This window comes from Cricetulus griseus (genome assembly GCF_003668045.3).
Source record: "Cricetulus griseus strain 17A/GY chromosome 1 unlocalized genomic scaffold, alternate assembly CriGri-PICRH-1.0 chr1_0, whole genome shotgun sequence".
NCBI classification, from domain to species: domain Eukaryota; kingdom Metazoa; phylum Chordata; class Mammalia; order Rodentia; family Cricetidae; genus Cricetulus; species Cricetulus griseus.
This window is the reverse complement of record NW_023276806.1, coordinates 128,996,434-129,015,340: the sequence shown is the minus strand read 5'-3', so window position 1 is coordinate 129,015,340 and position 18,907 is coordinate 128,996,434. Positions and strand designations below refer to the sequence as shown.

The 18,907-nt window shown below is 49.4% G+C and overlaps 2 protein-coding genes across 2 annotated transcripts; both read right to left on the bottom strand.

Annotated features, from left to right (window-relative positions):
• Positions 1-71: 71 nt before the first annotated feature.
• Rdh5 (retinol dehydrogenase 5) lies at positions 72-7,683 on the bottom strand. Its single transcript, XM_027392120.2, has 4 exons — positions 6,115-7,683; positions 5,697-5,955; positions 1,292-1,455; positions 72-1,079 (listed from the first exon to the last, which is right to left on the bottom strand). The coding sequence occupies exons 1-4, from the start codon at positions 6,422-6,424 to the stop codon at positions 856-858; spliced, it is 957 nt and encodes a 318-aa protein (XP_027247921.1). The 5' UTR covers positions 6,425-7,683; the 3' UTR covers positions 72-855.
• Positions 7,684-7,792: 109 nt separating this feature from the next.
• Positions 7,793-11,556, bottom strand: Bloc1s1 (biogenesis of lysosomal organelles complex 1 subunit 1). Its single transcript, XM_027392121.2, has 4 exons — positions 11,392-11,556; positions 10,657-10,729; positions 8,396-8,528; positions 7,793-7,973 (listed from the first exon to the last, which is right to left on the bottom strand). The coding sequence occupies exons 1-4, from the start codon at positions 11,450-11,452 to the stop codon at positions 7,863-7,865; spliced, it is 378 nt and encodes a 125-aa protein (XP_027247922.1). The 5' UTR covers positions 11,453-11,556; the 3' UTR covers positions 7,793-7,862.
• Between the last annotated feature and the right edge of the window lie 7,351 nt (positions 11,557-18,907).

Here is an 18,907-nt window from a genome sequence, read left to right as displayed (position 1 = left end):
CCTTTTCCTTCTCCCTACCCCTGCCCTGGGAATAGGCAGGCCATTTAGGGGGAGTTTGGGAAAGGGGTATTTTGTTGGTGTTGGCTGGGTTGGCAGTGGGAGAAGTGGGGGATCAAGGAGGATGTGTCCGAGTGCCCTCCCTGACCCCTGGTTTTGTGTACCTTCAGTGTTCTTGGAGTATGTGTTGAGGCCATCTCCTGCGTAAGTCAGAGGGTTTTCCCACAAAGGACCTACGTGGTAAAGCCTGACCCATGTCTATTTTGGCCTCCTGGTGCCTTGAGGGCCCGCAAACTCCTTCCCCCTCAGTCCTCAAGGAGACCTGGCGACTGTCAGAATGGTTATGTTGCTTAAGATCTGTGTGGCCAGTGTCCTTGATCCTTGCCTTAGGTAATGGGAATTTACGTATTTCCTTCTTCCATGGAAGCCTCCGGCTTTGACCATTTTCATCCCCAGAAACATTAGATTATGCCTTGCCAGGTGCAAACGAACTCTCACTACTCTATGTAGAAAAAGCAGACAAAAGTGCCCTCCGGTGGCCATCTCTCCAAGTGCAGCTTCAAAAAACATCTCTAAGTGCAAGGTAGTTCCTTACACCCCCCAGTGGACAACAGAAGTTTTGCAGGCACTAAAGAAGCCTGAGAGTTCCAGCCCTAGGGAGCTTTGGGATTTTAGAAATCTTAGAAATTTTGTCAGGCTCTCACAGGTACCTTCATTTCTGTTCACCTACTTTTTCTTTTAAAGCAATACATATTTATTGAGAGCTGACTTTGTGCCAGGAACCAGGCAGCACCAGAGAGTGGAGACAGAGATAAATGTTTTGCCCTTCAAAATCGGCCTCTTGCTGGAAAGCTGGAATCAGTAGATTGACTGGGCAGGCTGGGGAAGGACCCAAGTGAGCACAGCATCCACCAGGCTGGCTGGAAGGTAGGAGGCCGGCAGCCAGAGCAGCTTGGCATCCCAGCCTGGGCTGTAGCGGGTTCGGGGGTGACGAGCAGTCAGGGCATGCTCCAGGCAGCTGGTCACCTTCGTTAGGTCTGGGTCACAGATCAGGTTCATGATGCGACGCTGAACTTGGAGATCTGTATCTTAGGAGATGCATCGTTAGCGTGCACGTGGTCCCTGCCTCCCCTCCATCCCATCTTAGTCTGTCTTACAGATCACCTGGGCTGGTAGCCCAGTTCAGGAAGTGACCACACCTCCCTCTGTCTCCCCGTTTTCCTCCCTACTAGGCCTGACCTTTCTAGCCCTCTCTTTTTCCCATCATGCACTCAATATGGGCCCAGCTACTCACAAGAAGCGAGGAAGGCTTCCCCATACTGGGCCTGTGTAGACGGTGGTAGCCGGGCCCAACAAGCCTTCAGGGTGTTCTCTAGACTCTCCAGGTTGGTCACAGGAGTTCGGAAGAAGCCAGGTTCCACAATGGAGACTTGTACTCCAAATGGAGCCATGTCCCGCCTGGAGGGTGGGCAGAGGGGTTTATGGGTTTATACCCTAGGTTTCCAGGAGTGAGGAGTCTAAGATGGAATGGTGTCACAGTGTAAGGACACATGTCCTGACAGGAAAGGCTGTTGCTAGTTGGCTTGGGATGAGGACCATGGGAAGTTGTTTTTTTTCCTCTGGCACTGAAGATAAACCTAGGGCCTGTGTGTGTGTGTGTGTGTGTGGTATGTAAGCAACTGAGCCATACCATCACCAGCCCAGGGGGAGGTATCTTTCACTTTGTTTTCCTTGTATTTTCTTAAAAAAAAAGATTATTGGTTATTTATATGTGTATTGCATGAGTTCATGTGCACCATATGTGCACAGGAGCCTTTGTTGGTTACAAGGTGTCAGATACCTTGCAACTGCAGTTACAGGCTGTTATGAACCACCTTGTAGGTGCTGGGAACCAAACCTGGGTCCTCTGCAAGAGCAGTAATCATTCTTATTTTCCCAGTCATCTCTGTGACCCCGTTTTTGGTTTTTGAGACAGGGTCTCATGTTCCAGGCTAGCCTTGAACTCCTGGTGACTTTTGTCTCTACCTTCCATGTGTTGGGATTACAGGTGTGAGCCATCATGTTAGTCTGGATATTTTTCTCTCGTTTTTAAACATTTATTTTATGAGACAGGGTCCCACTATGTAGCATAGGCTAGTCTTGAAAACTTCTTGTACTTAAAAAAATTGTACTTACTTTGTGTATGTGTGTGCCACTATTCATGTCTGGGTGTCTGAGCACAACTTGGTTCTCTCCTACCATGTATGTCCACTGATTTCCGGGTGTTGGGCCTGTAAACAAGTGCACTTAACTGCTCAGCCATTTTGCTGGCTTGAAAAAAAATTTTTTTGACATAGGTTTTCATGTAGCTTGAATGGTACTATGTAGTAGAAGCTGGCCTTGAAAGTGCTAGGATGGCTGGGCGTTGGTGGCGCACGCCTTTAATTCCAGCACTTGGGAGGCAGAAGCAGGAGGATCTCTGTGAGTTCCAGACCAACCTGGTCTACAAGAGCTAGTTCAGGACAACCTTCAAAGCCACAGAGAAACCCTATCTTGAAACCTGCCCCTCCCCCCAAAAAAGTGCTAGGGCTACAGGCCTGTACCACCATACAGAAAGATCTTGTTTTTTTTTTTTTTTTGGTTTTTCGAGACAGGGTTTCTCTGTGGCTTTGGAGGCTGTCCTGGAACTAGCTCTTGTAGACCAGGCTGGTCTCGAACTCACAGAGATCCGCCTGCCTCTGCCTCCTGAGTGCTGGGATTAAAGTCGTGCGCCACCACTGCCCGGCTGAGAAAGATCTTGTTTTGTAGCCCAGGTTGGCCTCAACCTGTCTCAGCTTCTCTAGTCTTGGAATTATGGGTGGATTTCACCATGCACATCTCTGTTTTCTCCTGTTAACTAGGTTAATAGTTAGCAAGCTTTATTTTTTTTCCCCCCTTTGGTGGTAGTGGGTAGTGGATCAAGCCTAAAGCCTCACGCTGCTAATGTAGTCCAGATTAACTTTGAACTCAGGGTCCTTCTGTCTTAGCATCCTGCCCCCCCTTTCTTTCTTTCTTTCTTTCTTTTTTTTTTTCGAGACCGGGTTTCTCTGTATTGTTTTGGAGACTGTCCTGGAACTTGCTCTGTAGACCAGGCTAGCCTAGAACTCACAGAGATGCTCTTGCTCTGTGAGTTTTAATGCCCTGAGGGATTAAAGCTATATGCTATGATACCTGGCCAAATTAATGTACTTATATAACTATTTACAATTTAACCACTTAAATGTATAAAAACCATTATTAGCCTGAAGGCAGCTGAGCCCATCTGGTTGATAACTGCAGATTACCAGGTCTTTTTTTTTTCTCTCGAGACAGGGTTTCTCTGTGGCTTTGGAGGCTGTCCTGGAACTAGCTCTTGTAGACCAGGCTGGTCTCGAACTCACAGAGATCCACCTGCCTCTGGCTCCTGAGTGCTAGGACTAAAGGCGTGTGCCACCAACACCCGGCAACCACCAGTTCTTGATCTAGAGCCTCGTTCTGTAGCTTCCAAAACATAAGACTGAGTCCAGGGTTGTGAGGGATCTAGACTGGTATTAGCTGGTAGGTGTAGTGATATATTATTTATGATTTAATAAAGCTTGCCCGAGGATTCAGAAAGCAAAGCAGCTAGCCACTAGCTCTCACCACTAGCTCAGGCTGAAAGGGCTGATCCATGCACGAGCTCTTCACCAAGTCTCAAACTGCTGCCTCTCCTCAGTGTGGCTGGAGAATGAATGCCTCTACTGCCTCTTGGCTCCTGTCTTATATACCCCTCTTGTGCTGGGATTAAAGGTGTGTGATCTGTTACTCCTTTAGACTGATTCAGTTTTGTGTATCCCTGGGTGGCTTTGACACAGAGAAATCCATCTACCTCTTAATCCTGAGTCCTAGAATTAAAGGTGTATACCAGCACCTCCTAGCTTCTGGCTGCTGGGATTAAAGGTGTGTGCCTGGTTTCTATGGCTTGTGGCTGACTTTGCTTTCTAAATCCTCAGGCAAGCTTTAATAAATCATAAATAATGTATCACCACAGGTAGATGACTTGATAGTTCAAGTAGGGGTGCATCCCACTGCTCTGGCCTGGGTAGATCCAAGTGCACCTGTGTTCCATGATGCTGACTGGAAGAACAGGGGAGGGGACAAGAGACAAAGAAATTATGTTGGATGTGGTGATGAAGGCAGCCTTCTTTACTAGTTGGGCTCTTCTTGAACAACTTGGGCTTCTGTCTCAAATTCAGCCTCTGCTGCTCCCACTATCCTCTATAGCTCCTTTAGACTCTCACCAACTTTGAACATTACTGTTTAAAACATTACGACGGTAAGCCCTAAGTGGAGGAACAAATGTGTGATCCCAGCACTGGAATAGTGAGTTTGAGGCCAGTGTAGGCTATGAAGTGATATCCTGTCTCAAAAGAAGGAGGGAAGGAAAGGAAGGAAAGGAAAGAAAGGAAAGGAAGAGGACAGGTTGAGAGCATTAGCTGAATTAGGTTCAATTCTCAGCCCCCACATGGCAGCTCACCTGTAACTCCAGTGCCAGTGGCTCTGATACCCTCACATAGACATACATGCAGGCCAAACACCAATACACATTAAAAAAAGGGGGGGGGGAGGCTCCTGGTCTATATAGAAAGACCCTGTCTCAAAAGTGAGGGGCAGACCTGGCATAGGGGCATGTCTGAATGCTCCTACTAAGTAGTTCTATAGTAATAGCCAGTCCTATAGAATGGATGAGAGAATGAAATAAAAAAAATATTAGTTTTTCTTTCTTTCTTTTTTTTTTTTTTTTGTTTTTTGAGACAGGGTTTCTCTGTGTAGCTTTGGAGCCTATCCTGGCACTTGCTCTGAAGACCAGGGTGACTTCAAACTCGCAGAGATCTGCCTGCCTCTGTCTCCCGAGTGCTGGGATTAAAGGTGTGCACCACCAACACCTGGCAAAACATTAGTTTTTCTACTTTTAGTAGTGATACGAGGAGCTGGTGAGATGACTCATTGGGTAAGGCTGTTTCCATTAACCCTCATCACCTCAGAAAGAGAACAGACGCCCATAAGTTTACTTTGACACGCATGCCATGGACAATCATGTGTGCATGTGCACACGCTGTGTGTGTGTGTGTGTGTGTGTGTGTGTGTGTGTGTGTGTGTGTGTGTGTAAATTCCATTTAAAGATAAATAACAAAAGGCTTTCCCCAGCATCTAGGCACTGATGGGCTCTTTCACACCCCCTACTTTGCTCTGGACTCCCTTGAGGCAAGTCTCACTCTAAACAGATTTGGAAGAAAAACAGAAATAACCTAGTTGGGTGTGTGGTGGCTCAAACCTCCAGTGCTCAAGGGGCTGAGGTAGGATTGCCCACAATTGGGAGCCAGCCTGGACTACAGAGTGCAACCCTGACTCAAAGACTAAGTAGCGTGGTAGCACACACCTTTATGTCCAGTACTAAGGAGGCATAGGCAGGCTGATTTCTGTGAGTTTCAGGTCAGTCAGGATGACTGTGAAACTTGTCTCAAATACTCGAGACGCACACACCACACAAGTGTAAGCTATTTAAGACACAGCTTGTAGGTGGTAAGCTTGAGGTTTCACCTGTCTATAACCCTGTCTCCTCTTCCATCTTCCTTATGTTGCCTGTGCCAGCAACTGATGTGCCTGTTTGAGTAGGATCCCTGTCCCTCTCCAGGCTGGGGCCTGGAGCTGTGCATTCTCACCTCAGGCTATCAGAGAAGGCCTCCAGGCCAAACTTGGAGACACAGTAGCCCCCACCGTTGGCTGCTAGACGACCCAGGACACTGGTGATGTTAACCACCCGGCCTCGGGCCTGTTGTAGCAGGGGCAGTAGGGCAAGGGTGACCCCAATGGGACCCAGTGTATTCACGTTCAGCACACTCTGGAAATCATCCTGTGTCAGCCATGGTGTAGGCCCGATGACACCAGCCACACCAGCATTATTCACCAGACCAAAAAGCCCTGTGGGGAGATGACAGACACAGGGTGGGGGTTTTGGGGAGGTGAGGCGTTCTCATGTGTTTCCTCCCTGGAAGGATTTGAACCCTATTCTTCCCCCACAGCCTCAGTGACTCCTGGGATTATCGTACAGACCAGGTTCCTGGTGGCTGCACTCCTCACCAGTTTCTCCAACATGTGTCTTCACCCACTTGGCAACCTGCTGGATGTTCTGGGGATCAGTGATATCCAGCAGTGTTGTGTGGAGGCGGGAGGAGGCCATCTGCTGTAGGTCTTCTGCCCCAGAGGGGGTCAGGCAGCTGGCCAGGACTTGGAAGCCTTTCTGGTCAAGTTGCAATGCCAGAAGGCGCCCAAAGCCTGAGTCACAGCCAGTGATGAAGATGAAAGCGTTGCTGGCAGGGAGTCTTTGCTGGTCTCTGAGCAACCACAGCACTGCCCACAGCAAGGCACCCAGAAGCAGAGGCAGCCACATGGTTAGATGCAGTGCCCTGCAGATGGCAGCCTAGACTGAGCAGGAAAGCTTGTCATTCCCTTTGCCCCTCAGCCCTGGCCCCTAACATCTACTTGGCTGGGAATGACTGCTCTGAGCAAACAAAGCAGGAAACTGCTTGGCAGATGATGGGCAAGCTACGGCTTATTGTGCAAAACAAATGGGCAAACTCCGTCTTTGTAGCTAAAGAAATAAACCCGAGCTGGTCCTGTGTGCAAACATGTTGTGTGGGAGCAGAGGGACCTGGGTGACCGTTGTACCTTCTACTAATCCAGGACATCACAACCCTCTGAATGCACCCTTGCCTTGCTTTTGGAACCGACAGCCCTGCATTTCAGTCCTGTGGCTTCAAAGTTACTATGTGAAGCCGGATACCTTCACTTGGTCTTGGAACCAACCTGCTTTCTCATCTAGCAAATTGAGCTACAATACCCATCAGTCCCATCTCAGTGTGGTAGAAGATCAAAGGGATGAAGTGTGAGGAAGATGCCCGAAGCTTAAAGCTTGATGCTCAAATGATCAATATATGCCGTCTCAACCTTGTCTTTTTATAGCTCCCCCATTCCCACCACTCCACTTACCTCTGGGGAAAGCTGGCAGGCACACACGTGTGAAGCTGTAGCTGTCTGCTTAAGAGACTTTGCTCCCAGCCTTCCCAGCCTCTCACACTAGCTACAGCGAAGGCCAAAGTCTGGAGGGATGGACTCTTGCTATAGAGCAGGAGTGTTAAGTGTCTTATATGTTTGGGCAGTGATGATGATGAGGAGGAGCTAGCTAAGAGGCTGAAGCCTGCCTGGCTGAAGCTAGGTTCCGGCAGAAAGCGCCTCTGCCCAGGGCTTGGCTGTCTTTCTCAGCCTGGATCCCTGACCATCTATGCTGCTGTCTCCTAGGAGGTGGGAACTACCAAGGATGGCAGCTGCCCCTCTCTGTGGGTGGCCCCCGACCTGCCATTTTTCTTCCTTCTCAGCCCCAAAGTGCCCCCAAGAATTAATCTCCCACCTGGCCCAGACTCATGACACTGCTTAGTAGCAGCCTGGGAGAGCACATGACCATGTGGTGGGGCAGAGAGCCAGAGCCGAGGACTAGGTCTGCTCCCTGCCTTAATTCTTCTCTGCAGGAAAGTGAAGTCTGAAGTAGAAAGTTTCAAGCAGAAACCTCCCTTGGGCAGGCATGAGGAAACTTTCTGCTCAGTCAAAAGGCACCTGTACCAGGCTCAAGAAAGAGTAGGCGAAGTAAGGAATATTGTCACCCTCCACCAAAAGGCACTAGTTCCACAGGGAAACAACCTTGGACGACTCCTCCCCCCCCCCCACTACCATACAGGAGCTAGTGACTCCATCAAACACCACACAGAAAGGAACCTTGTGTTTTATTCATGACCTACTAGTCTCCCATCTGGGAGCGGGAGGGAGGGGAGAGGCTAGGATGGCGCAGACTGCAGCTGCCCTTTGTAGACATACTCCAGTGCAGTGGCAATGGTGCGCATGTCCAGCTCGATGCTCCGAGCCCAGTTCTCCACATCCCCAATTTCCTGGGAAGGGGAAAGGAGATTGGAGGCCAGGAATCAGGGTAGGTAGATTGTGCTTCCTAGGCTGAGGTTGCTCACTCACATACACTGATTGCTTGTCTGTCTGTCTGTCTGTCTGTCTGTCTGTCTGCCTTTGAGATGGATCACTGCAACATTGCTCAGGTTGGCTTCAACTCCTGGGCTGACGCTATCCTCCAGGATAGCTGGTATGACTGGAGATTTTTCTGTAGGGCTAAGGATTGAACCCAGGGCCCTAAACGTATCACTGAGCTACATCCCAAGAATCTGCTTTTTTTTTCTTTCTAGCCTTTCTGTCATCAGAAGGAATATCTGGGACCATCCCCACTTCCTCATTAACCCTCAGTCTGAGACAGCTATGAGACTGAACATAGCCCATGGGCAACGATTTGTTGAGTGTGGCCCACCTTAAGTGCCTGGTTGAAGTTCTCCACCATTCCAATCCACTGGCCTGTCTGCTTGGCAAACTGGGCGGCCTGGACCTGTAGGGTCTTCACCTCATGGTCCAGCTTTCTCTGGTTCATGTAGGCCTGGGCCACACTAAGGATTGGAGGAGAGAGGATGTCAGCTCATCCAGTTCATAGGGGGTGGTCTCCAGGGCCTATGACAGTGGTGGGACATCAGCCAGGAGGTAGGATGGGAAGCCTTCTAGATGTGACCCCAAATGAAGCAGGCTCCTTCCTCCAACCCTAGGGTTCCCAAGAAAGATGAGTGGACTAGAAGCTTAGCATTTCTCATTCTCTCAAGGAGTTTCTGTAGCTGAGATGGGGTAGGGAATGTTAACCTGGGGGATATCCCTGAGGGACAGCTGGGAGGGACAAGAGAGCATGGGAAATTCAGCAGCAGGGACACATCTGGCAGTGATTCGAAGCCTGGTGATATCTGTAAGCGGTCAAGAAAGAAATCAGGCCCCTCCCTGAATATGGGGTGGGATGGGAGAGTAAACACTCCCTTTAGGAACCCTGGGTCAAATAAGCCTATCCTGGGAGATTTTCTTGGCTCTTCTATGACAGTGGTGGGACATCAGCCAGGAGGTAGGATGGGAAGCCTTCTAGATGTGACCCAAGATGAAGCAGGCTCCTTCCTCCAACCCTAGGGTTCCCAAGAAAGATGAGTGGACTAGAAGCTTAGCATTTCTCATTCTCTCAAGGAGTTTCTGTAGCTGAGATGGGGTAGGGCCCCTCACCCTTTGAGATGGGATCTTTTGGAGCCCAAGATGACCTCAAACTTGCTATATCAATGAAGCTGTCTTTTACCTAATCCTTCTGCCTCTATTGTCCAAGTGCTGGGATTACAGGCATATGGACATTTGATATCACACCCAACTCTCCCACTCTCCCACCCACAGTCCCTTTCACCCACAAAGAGAACTCTCTCTCTCTCTCTCTCTCTCTCTCTCTCTCTCTCTCTCTCTCTCTCTCTCTCTCTCTCGCAGGTGCTGGCTGTGACTGCCATTACTACCACAACATTAGTGCTCCATTTTCCACCAGTGTTTTTTGCTTCCCCCTTTATGTAATCACTGTTCCCTCTCTTACTAGCAGATGACCTTTTCATTCCCTATCCTGAAGCTCTAGGTCAGTAAGGAGCCGCCACATCCGGTGCCACCACCCACTGGAATGTGTGGGGGCAGAGGCGGCAAAGGGTAGGGGGCGTCCAAGAAAGTGGGCTGGGCACCTGACAAGGGGCTGAGACACACTAAGCCTTTGTTTCATTTTCTGGAGAATAGGAGCTGTGGGAAGCAACACAAAACCCTTTCTAATCTGGATTTGGCTTAGCTGCCCTCTAAGCTTGAAAGTGGGGTGGTGTCTAGCAAGTAAATAGAATAGAGAGAAGTCCGGCCAGCCTCAGAATTGGTAGCAAAGGAGGTGCCAATGCGAAAATACTGAGAGAAGAGTGCTGTCCGGAGACAAAGGAGACCAGAGGCCCCAACCACAGCCATTTCCCCCCTAATCTCCTCTCAGATGAGTAATGGAGATGACCCTAAGCCCTGCACAACTCCGTTGGATGACTCAGCCTCTGAATTTACAGCCAGGCTGTTCTACTTGCCCTGAGTGGAAGGCATGACATGTGCCTCTTTTCTTCCCGTAGACAGATTTATCAAGTCACCATCTCTGCACTCTCTCTGAGTCACACAGGTCCAGGAAATCTTTCCAAGTCTTTGGCTATCACTGGCTTTCTCATTTAGGGTTGAGGTTGGGGGTAGGGTCCCTGGAGACCCCAGAAGGAAGGGAAGAGACAGCCTGGTTTTGTCATAGATCTTGGCACAGGCTCTCCCTCACTTGTACCAGCCATGCCGTCTTGTTCCCACCAGTTGTTTCCCAGGCTTGCCAGAGAGTAGGAGGTGAGGAAGGAAAGAGGGTATGTGGTGAGAGAGGTTGTCCTTCCCTCCCACTCAAGTGACAGCTGCACTCAAAAAGGGTGAATCGAGTTGGCCAGATGGCATCAAGTTGTGCCAGGGAAATCAGTATGGGGAAGGGGGGAATTCTGGCTGCTTTCCCAACCACTGCAGCTGCTTAGGGGTCAAAGCTGACTCAAGTTTCCATGAAGTTACATTAGGGGGAGGGAGGTCAGGGCAGCGACCATGGCACCTGGATCCTTCAGGAGGATGGCCCAGACCTTGTCTAATCAGGGTGGATGGAGGAAACGAGCTGAGGAAAGAGGTTCATACCCCACATTGAGGTGATCCACCAAAGCTTCGGTCAGGCAGGTGGCTGCGGTGATGGCCTCTCGCCGCCTCTTCTCTGGGGAAGGTATCGGTACAGACTTTGTATTTGAGACATGGTGCTAATGGGTTCCCCCATGCACTTACTACTATTCTGGAAACTGCCAACTAACGTCAGACCTTTACAAAGAACCACCTTACTTACATAAAACAAAACCAAACCCCTTTATTTTGGAGGCGAGGAAACTGGCACCCTGAGAGGGGAAGGGACTCCCGCAGGCACGCCGAGGACTCGTCCCAGACACCCTTTCTCCACTACTTTGGGCAATGGATTGGCAATTCCAGGATTCCCAGGCTGGGCCTTAGGAAAGTCGCGCTTCACAGCCTTGGCTAGGGTGGCAGACCCTAGGAACCCGGCCACTGGGCGGTCCCCAACTCCCTCCTGCTTCCGGGGTGACAGGCTGCCTGGGCCAATTGGCACCGCGTGAGCCGGGGGCGGGGCTCAGACACCGCCTAGGCGGGATTGGGGGAGTTGCCGAAGGGACCCGAGCAGTGCCGAGGGGACCGGGCCGGGAAGGCGAGGGAACGGAGTTTCCAGAAGTGCCGCCCCCAATTGCCTGCCCCGCACTCGGGTCGCCCGCTAGCCGGCGCCCTCCCCTGGACTGGGAGGTCACCCGAGGTCCAGGCTTCCGGCAGAAGCTAGGCCGCGGCCGGGAGCGGCCTATGGGACTCTGCGCTCACCCTGCAGCTCCTTGCGTTCATTCTGCTTGGCCTGGTGTTCTTTGAGCAGGCGGGACAGCATGGTCGAACCTGGCCGGGTGTGGGCACAACGGGCCCCTCCCTCGGGCTGCGGGGAGCTGGACTGCGCCCTGGCTCGCACAGGACGGGGTCACGTGACGACAGCGTCACGTGACACGGGAGCCGCCCTCTCTTTCAGGCGTTGGGTAGTTGGTAGTGAATATCTAGAGGGAAGTGGAGAGTTGGGTAGTGGGTGAGCTGTTCTTTAGTGGGGTTCATTTTTACAGAGTTGGAAGTGCCTTTCCTATTTAGTTATGCCGAAGAGTCAGTTTTCACACGCTCCGGCTGTCTGTCCATCCCTGTTCTGTTATGGGGGTAGCAGAAGCTCTCCGAACTCATTGAAATTCTTTTCCTTCCCTCCTCAACTTACTTCCTGGCAGTGCTGGGCGGTCCTCAGCGGATTCCCAGTTTCCTCTCCCCAGAAGAGAACGCGTTCTCTTCCTTCCCAGCCGCCCCGTTCTCTCCCCCCCCCCCCCCGCCCCGAGCCATCTCACCACTCCACCAAGGTTCCGCTAGCTCTGGGCGATCGCTATAGTGAAGCATTTTTAGGCACCTCAAGCGGCCTTCTAGGGAGCTTTGCTAATGTTGCGGGCTCCGTGAGTGGCGAATGTGAAGTCCATCCCTGTCCTTTTGTGGTCAGGGAATGCGAACCCATTTTAGTCGTGGCAGAAGCGTAAGTGCTGCTGCCAAAGTGAAAGGTAAATTATACAGTGCCTGTCTTGACTAAGGAGGAATGCTTCCAGGATTAATTCCAACAAGAACAATTATAAACATCATTAATTTATTGCTGTGACAGTCTGTCTCTGCCCTCTGTCTGTCTGTCTGTCTGTCTGTCTGTCTGTCTGTCTGTTTCTCTTGGCTCCCTGTGCTTTTCGGGATGGCCTGTAATTCAGGAGCCTTTTGCTTCAGCCCCACAAGCAACTGGGGCTATGGGGTGCATTACAAGTGTGCAGACATACCCTGGAGTGGTAGCACGTGCCTTTGATCCTAGCACTCCTGAGGCAGAAGCAGGGGGGATCTCTGTGGATTCGAGAACACCCTGCTCTACATATATAACAAACACCAGGGCAGCCAGGACTACATAGAGAGACCCTGTCTCAAAACAAAAACAAACAACCAAATGTGGAGATATGCCGGACAAAATTTGGTCAGTTTGCTTACCGACTCCATGATAGTTTTATTGTTAGTAAAATAAGGTGATTAGATTAATATTTAGCTGATGCAAACTTGTCAGGAGGCTGAGGTGGGAGAATACTAGATCAGTTTGGGCTACATGGCAAGACCCTGCCCTCTACTCCAATTAAAAAGAAAAAGAAAACCAACCAACCAACCAACCAACCAAACAAACAAAACCTAGCAGTGCATGGTGGCTCTTGTCTTTAATCCCAGCACTCTGGAGGCAAAGACAAATGGATCTCTCTCTGTGAGCTCGAGGCCAGGTTGGTCTACAAGAGAGAACTTCAGGATCTCCAGGGCTACACAGGGAAACCCTGTCTTGAAAAAACAAAAACCTAAACCAAACCAAACCGAACCCTTGACCCCAAAATAGATTCTCTGAAGGGTAGATTCACAGAAAATGAACCATTCAGGTTATTCTAAAATGCACCCAAAGTTGAGAAACATGGGAACAACCCATGTCTAGGACGGCTTCCAGCTTTGTTGTTCACTTATTTTCTAAGTTATGGCACAGATGAAGTTGATTTCTGGCACCTACTAGCAAAGGAAGGACAAATGGGCAGAACAAGTGAGAATATCCTTGAAGTTTGTTTCCTTCCTTCCTTCATGTCTTTTTGAGACAGGGTTTCTCTGTGCATCCCTGGCTGTCCTGGAACTCTCTCTATGGACCAGGCTGGCCTCAAACTCAGAGATCTCCCAAGTAGAGCGATTAAAAGCACATAATACTACCCTGCTGAAATTTCTTAATAAGAGTTGAGAATTATTGATCCACTGGTGTATTTAGGTGTTTTGTTTATTTTTTGTGTGGGTTGTGGTGATATATGACATAATGTTGAGGTCAGAAGATGACTTTAGGGAGCCAGTTCTCTCTCCCTCCCTCCCTCCCTCCTTCCCGTCTTCCCCCCTCTTTCTCTCTCCCTCCCTCCCGTCTTCCCCCCTCTCTCTCCCTCCCTCCCTCCCTTTCTTCCCCCTCCCTGTCTCCCTCTCTTTCTCTCTGTATCTCTCTTTTCCAGGCAGTGTTTTTCTGTGTAGCTCTGGTTGTTTTGGAACTTGCTCTGGTCTGGAACTCACAGAGATCCGCCTGCCTCTGCTTCCCAAGTGCTGGGATTAAACTCATGCGCCACCACAGCCTGGCTCAGTTCTCTCTCTTAACATATGGGTCCCGAGGATGGAATTCAGACCTTGCTGGTCCTCATTCAGCAATTGGAATAATGGTGTCCTATATCCTGGGAGATGAGTGAGAAGAAACATGAAACTGTTAAATGACAGCATTAAGCTGATTTTCATTAACTGTCTCATTTTCATTTTTTATCATATGTATGTATGCTCACAGTGCCAGTGGGGGCTAGAAGAGGGCACTTGATCCTCTGGAGCTAGAATTCAAGACCGTTATAAGTCACCTGGTGGGGTGCTGTGCTCTGAACTCAGGTCCTCTGGAAGAATAGTGTACATGACTGGTCTTGTGTGTCAACTTGACATAAGCTACAATCATCACAGGAAGGAACCTCAGCTGAGGAAATGCTTTCTTGAGATCCAGCTGTTGGGCATTTTCTCATTTAGTGATCATTGCCGGAGGGTCCAGCCCATGGTGGATGGTGCCATCCCTGGGCTGCTGGTCCTGGGTTCTATAAGAAGGTGGGCTGAACAAGCCAGGGGAAGCCAGTCAGTAAACAGTTTCCCTCCATGGCCTCTTCATCAGCTTCTGCTTCCAGGATCCTGTCCTGTTTGAGTTCCTGTCCTGACTTCCTTCAGTGATGAGCAACAATGCTGAAGGGTAGGCCAGGTTAACTCTTTCCTCCCCAACTTGCTCTTTTGTCATGGAGTTTCATCGCAGCAGTAAAAAGTAGCAAGAGCTTTTAACAGCTAAGCCATCTCTCCAAGTCCCCTGGATACAATTCTTGAGTAGGTACTGGACTGGGATGTAGCTCAGTAGTGTAGTGCATGCCTAGCATATGTTCAAGACTCTGAGTTTAGTCCCTAGCACTAAGTACACACAAAGGCTAAGTAAAAATGTTGGATAATGTGTATCTGTATGCCTACATGTCTATTATAAACATTTCCCGAACACTCATAATAGGCCAAGCACTTTGCGTGTTCATTTAATTCCTAGAACAGTCCTGTGAAACATTACCATCATTTCTAATATACAGGTGAAGATTCTGAGGTAGAGAACCGTTAAATAGTGGAGCTCCTGATGGGCAGAATTTGAATACAAATCCAGGCTAATTCAAAAGCTCGAGTCTATATTGCATAAGTCATGGGAGAGACCCCAGGAAGCTGAGACCCTAAACACTTTTCAGGGGAGCCTGTTGGGTGTGAGCTGAAGGGAATCCTGGAAGGGGCGGAGCGTTTGGGAAGAGGCTCTGTTCTGTGGAAGTGCTGATCAATAGAAGCAGGAAGAATGACAGCATCACAGGGTGGCATGGCCCAGGGCTCCCCACCCCCTCCCGCTCTGGCTCCTGCGTCTAACTGCAGTGAACAAGCAAAACAGAGGCAGAATGGAAGATGTCTGGTGCTTCACTCCCAAAGCTTTGGGGCTTGAGAGAGAAGGGTTTGCGGTGCCAGAAAAGAGAGACATAAACTAAGAGGGATAGAGAAGGTGGGTTATTCATCCAGCAGCTGGTGGGAGTCGAAGCCAACACCCACAACTAATCACTGAACTGAACTGGAATCCTGTTGCAGAGAAGGACGAGTGAAGAGCAAAGGGGTCCAGACCAGGCTGGTGAAACCCACAGAAACAGCTGACCTGAACAACGGGGAGCTCTTGATCCCCAGACTGATAGCCGGGAAACCAGCATGGAACTGATCCAAACCCCAGGAACATGGGTGTCAGTGAGGAAACCTTGGAAATCTACGGGACCTCCTGTAGTAGTTCAGTACTTATCCCTAGCATAGGTGTGGACTTTGGGAGCCCAATCCACATAGAAGGATACTCCCTGAGCCAAGTCACACAGGGGTGGGCCTAAGCCCTATCCCAAAGGATATGATAGACTCTTATGACCCCCTATGGAAGGCCTCACCCTCCCTGGGGAGCAGAAAGGATATGTGATAGGTAGGGTTTTAGTTGGAGGTGGGGGGGTAGAGGTGGAGGAGGGGAGGAAGAGGGAACTGGGATTGACATGTAAAACAATTTTGTTTCTAATTCAAATAAAAAAAAGAGAAGGTGGGCTAATGAGAAGGGTTGGTATTGGGAATTTCAGGAGTGACTCAGAGAAAGTGTTAGGACCGTCTTGAATTCTCCTGACCTAACTTGGCACAACTTCCTGACGTTTTTCACACTAAAGACTGCCAGGATTCCGCAGACGTCAGTCTCTGCCCTTCTTTCCCATATACTGGCTGTTCCTCTGCCCTACAGCTGGGAAGTGGACATGGGGTGCCTATATCTGGGGACTCCAACTGATGTCTACAAGGTTATCTCTAATCTGGTTTTGCCCTGGTTCTTGTTTACCATGTGACTCCAGTTTCTGCTGGAGTTCTTCAGCTTCACCTGACTTCGGTAAATGTGGACACAAGTTCCATGCATCTCCAGAGGATGACTCCTCTACTTGAAATCTTCCCTCCCTCTCCCCCTCCGCATCTCCTCCCCTCCTCTTCCCATTCTCTGTAGCGTGCTTATGTGTGTGTTTATTTGTATTGCTTGGGTCTGAGTGTCTGTGAGGGTGCACATGCATGCTTGTGTGGGGGCTGGCAGTTGACCCTGAGGGCCTTCTTCTATGGTTCTTCACTTAGTTTATTGAGGCAGAGTTGTCTGCTGAACCCCAGGTTCACCAGTTCTGGCTAGTCTAGCTATCCAGCTTGCCCCAGAGGTTCCAGCCTACCTCTTGAGTGCTGGGATTACAGGTGGCTTCCCTGTCTGCCCATCTTTGTCTTTTACGTGGGTTTCGAGGATCAGAACTCCAGTCCGTGGCCCTGCATAGCAAGTACATTTCTCTGAGCCACCTCTCCAGACAAATGCTTGAAAGTTTTAGATTGGGTGAGGTGGCTCCCAGTGCTTTGGAGGCTAAGACAGGATGCTGGCCACAAATTCAAGGCCAGCATGGGCTACAGAGTGAGTTCCAGACCATCTTGGGTTACACTGTGTGACCCTGTCTCCAAAAACAAACAAACAACAAGACAAAGCAAACAAATGGAAACCTACAACAACCAAACAAACCCCCAAATCCCCCTAGTAAACAAATTAAAAAAAAATGAATTTGACATCTCATTCTGCTCACTTCTCTGTACAATTTCTCACCCGGCTCATTTTACCTTAGAATGAATGAATCTTTTCTCACAGTTCCCTTGTTCCTCTGAGGTCTCTCTCAGAGTTAGCTTTATTGAAAAACTCCAAATTGAGTGTCTAGGCGAAATCTTAGTGCTGGGAACTGCTGAGTTGTTAGGGGTTGGATGAGGACTGAGGGAGGACATGGAGGGAGTGAAGAAGTCGTCACATACTGGGAAGTTTGGCTGGGCTTCAAGAGAGGGGGCCGTTGGCAGTGTGGCCAGATTCCAAATGTTGGTCTAAAGCCAGGGCTCAAAGAAAAGGGGCCCTTAAGACAGACTAAATGGTTCCCTGTGGGAAGTGACCCCTTGGTCCTCTCTCCAACATGCAAGAGTTTCTTTTGGGTCCTCAAAGGCCAGATTGGTCAAGCCATTTCCCTATGGGCTTCACTCAATCACATTTATGCTCTTTCTTTCCCAGCCACTCCCAAAGTATGAGCTTTGGCTACAGCCAGAATTCAAAGGCCAGCAAAGGCTTCCAGAGCTGGAGAAGTGGGTGGGGTGAGTGAGAAAGTCCTCAAGCTGTGTGTCTCGGGGGGAGAAAGCCTGAGCCTGGACATACACTCCAAGCCTTTGTTGCCAGAGGGGGTGGAGGGAGGATTGAGTTGGGGAGTGTGCCTTCTAGAAGTGCTTGCTTATAAGTTAACAACAACAGCTGGAAAAAGTATGTTTTGGGGAGCTGGTGAAGAGGAGTTCCATACACAGGTGAAGAAAGTGTTTAGGGAATTGGGAAGGGAATGGAGAAAATGGCCGTTGTCTTTGCTGGGCATGGACATTTCTTATATTTTTGGTTGTGAGCCTAGCCTTTAACGGCTGAGTCATCTCTCCAGCCCTGGACATTTCTTAATTAAAACACGCCCCCCCCCAAGACAGTGTTTCTCTGTGGCTTTGGAGACTGTCCTGGAACTAGCCCTTGTAGACCAGGCTGGTCTTGAACTCACAGAGATCTGCCTGCCTCTACCTCCCGAGGGATTAAAGGCGTGCAACACCTCTGCCCGGCTCAAAATATTTCTTGATTAAAATAGTTTCAGACTGAGAGAAAATTGCAAAATTATGGTGCAAAGGCCTGGGGACCTTCTGTTCAGTATCCTAGAATGGTGGCATGGTATGTAATTGCAGTGTGACATCAGAACCAGGAAGCTGACATTCGTACAATACCATTAGCAATCTGCAAGCCTTACTCATTTTTAAAGTGTTGTTTACATATATTCATCTGTTCTTGTAGTACTGTGCAATTTTACCCCACATATAGATTTGACCTCCACCACAATACAGAGCCTGCAACTGTGAAGGAGTCTCCCTTGAGCCTTCCCTTAATATTTAGACTCACTACCCCACTCCCCCGTCTTTATCTCCCGGCAGACACCAATGTGCTCTTTATCAGTATACTTTTGTCATTTTGAGAATGTTATATCAATGCTATAGCACAGTATTTTTGCGTATGTAGTGTTGGGAATCATAACCCATGCCTTCATGTATGCTAGGCAGGTGTTCTTCCACAAGGCTATGCTCTTCCCTGAGCTCTTTTGGATTTTAGGCTGGCCTCCCACTAAAGATCTTGCCCGTGAGGGCTTGGATTGAAGGAGTGCAGTGCCATGTCCAGCTTTGAGCATTGCTTTGAGCATTTTACTAATTTCTAAACTCTTGACTCAACTACAAGACATTTTCTGACAGGATGTTTAATGTTGACCTCCTCTCACTCCCAGGTCTCTCTAGTTTCTTCATGTCTGTTCACCTACCGTGTAGCTCAGCAGCTCAACATTCTGCTCTGGATGATCCCGTAGGGAAATATATTTGTCTTCATTACTAAGCTGGTCTAGTAGTCTTGTGTGTTCTTTCCCTCCCTTGCCCCACTATTTATAGACAGGCTAATTTTGGGTGACCAATCTCTCTTATTTTCTGCTTCTTCCTCCTGTGGCGGGTGAGGTGACTTCTCAAATATTTGGGCAGAGGAGGTCAGAAGCAGATTCTTGGCATCCGATCTCAGCCTGGGAGTGCAACGCAGTGCAGACAGAGGCAAGCC

Excerpts from the sequence above, each read along its gene's own strand:
- Rdh5 (XM_027392120.2), bottom strand. The coding sequence starts at position 6,424 with ATGTGGCTGCCTCTGCTTCTGGGTGCCTTGCTGTGGGCAGTGCTGTGG. Across the intron at positions 5,956-6,114 it reads GACACATGTTGGAGAAACTG|GGCTTTTTGGTCTGGTGAAT; the intron begins GTGAGGAGTGCA and ends ATCTCCCCACAG. Across the intron at positions 1,080-1,291 it reads GGAAGCCTTCCTCGCTTCTT|ATCTCCAAGTTCAGCGTCGC; the intron begins GTGAGTAGCTGG and ends CCTAAGATACAG.
- Bloc1s1 (XM_027392121.2), bottom strand. The coding sequence starts at position 11,452 with ATGCTGTCCCGCCTGCTCAAAGAACACCAGGCCAAGCAGAATGAACGC. Across the intron at positions 10,730-11,391 it reads TGAACGCAAGGAGCTGCAGG|AGAAGAGGCGGCGAGAGGCC; the intron begins GTGAGCGCAGAG and ends TACCTTCCCCAG. Across the intron at positions 7,974-8,395 it reads ACTTCAACCAGGCACTTAAG|GAAATTGGGGATGTGGAGAA; the intron begins GTGGGCCACACT and ends TCCCCTTCCCAG.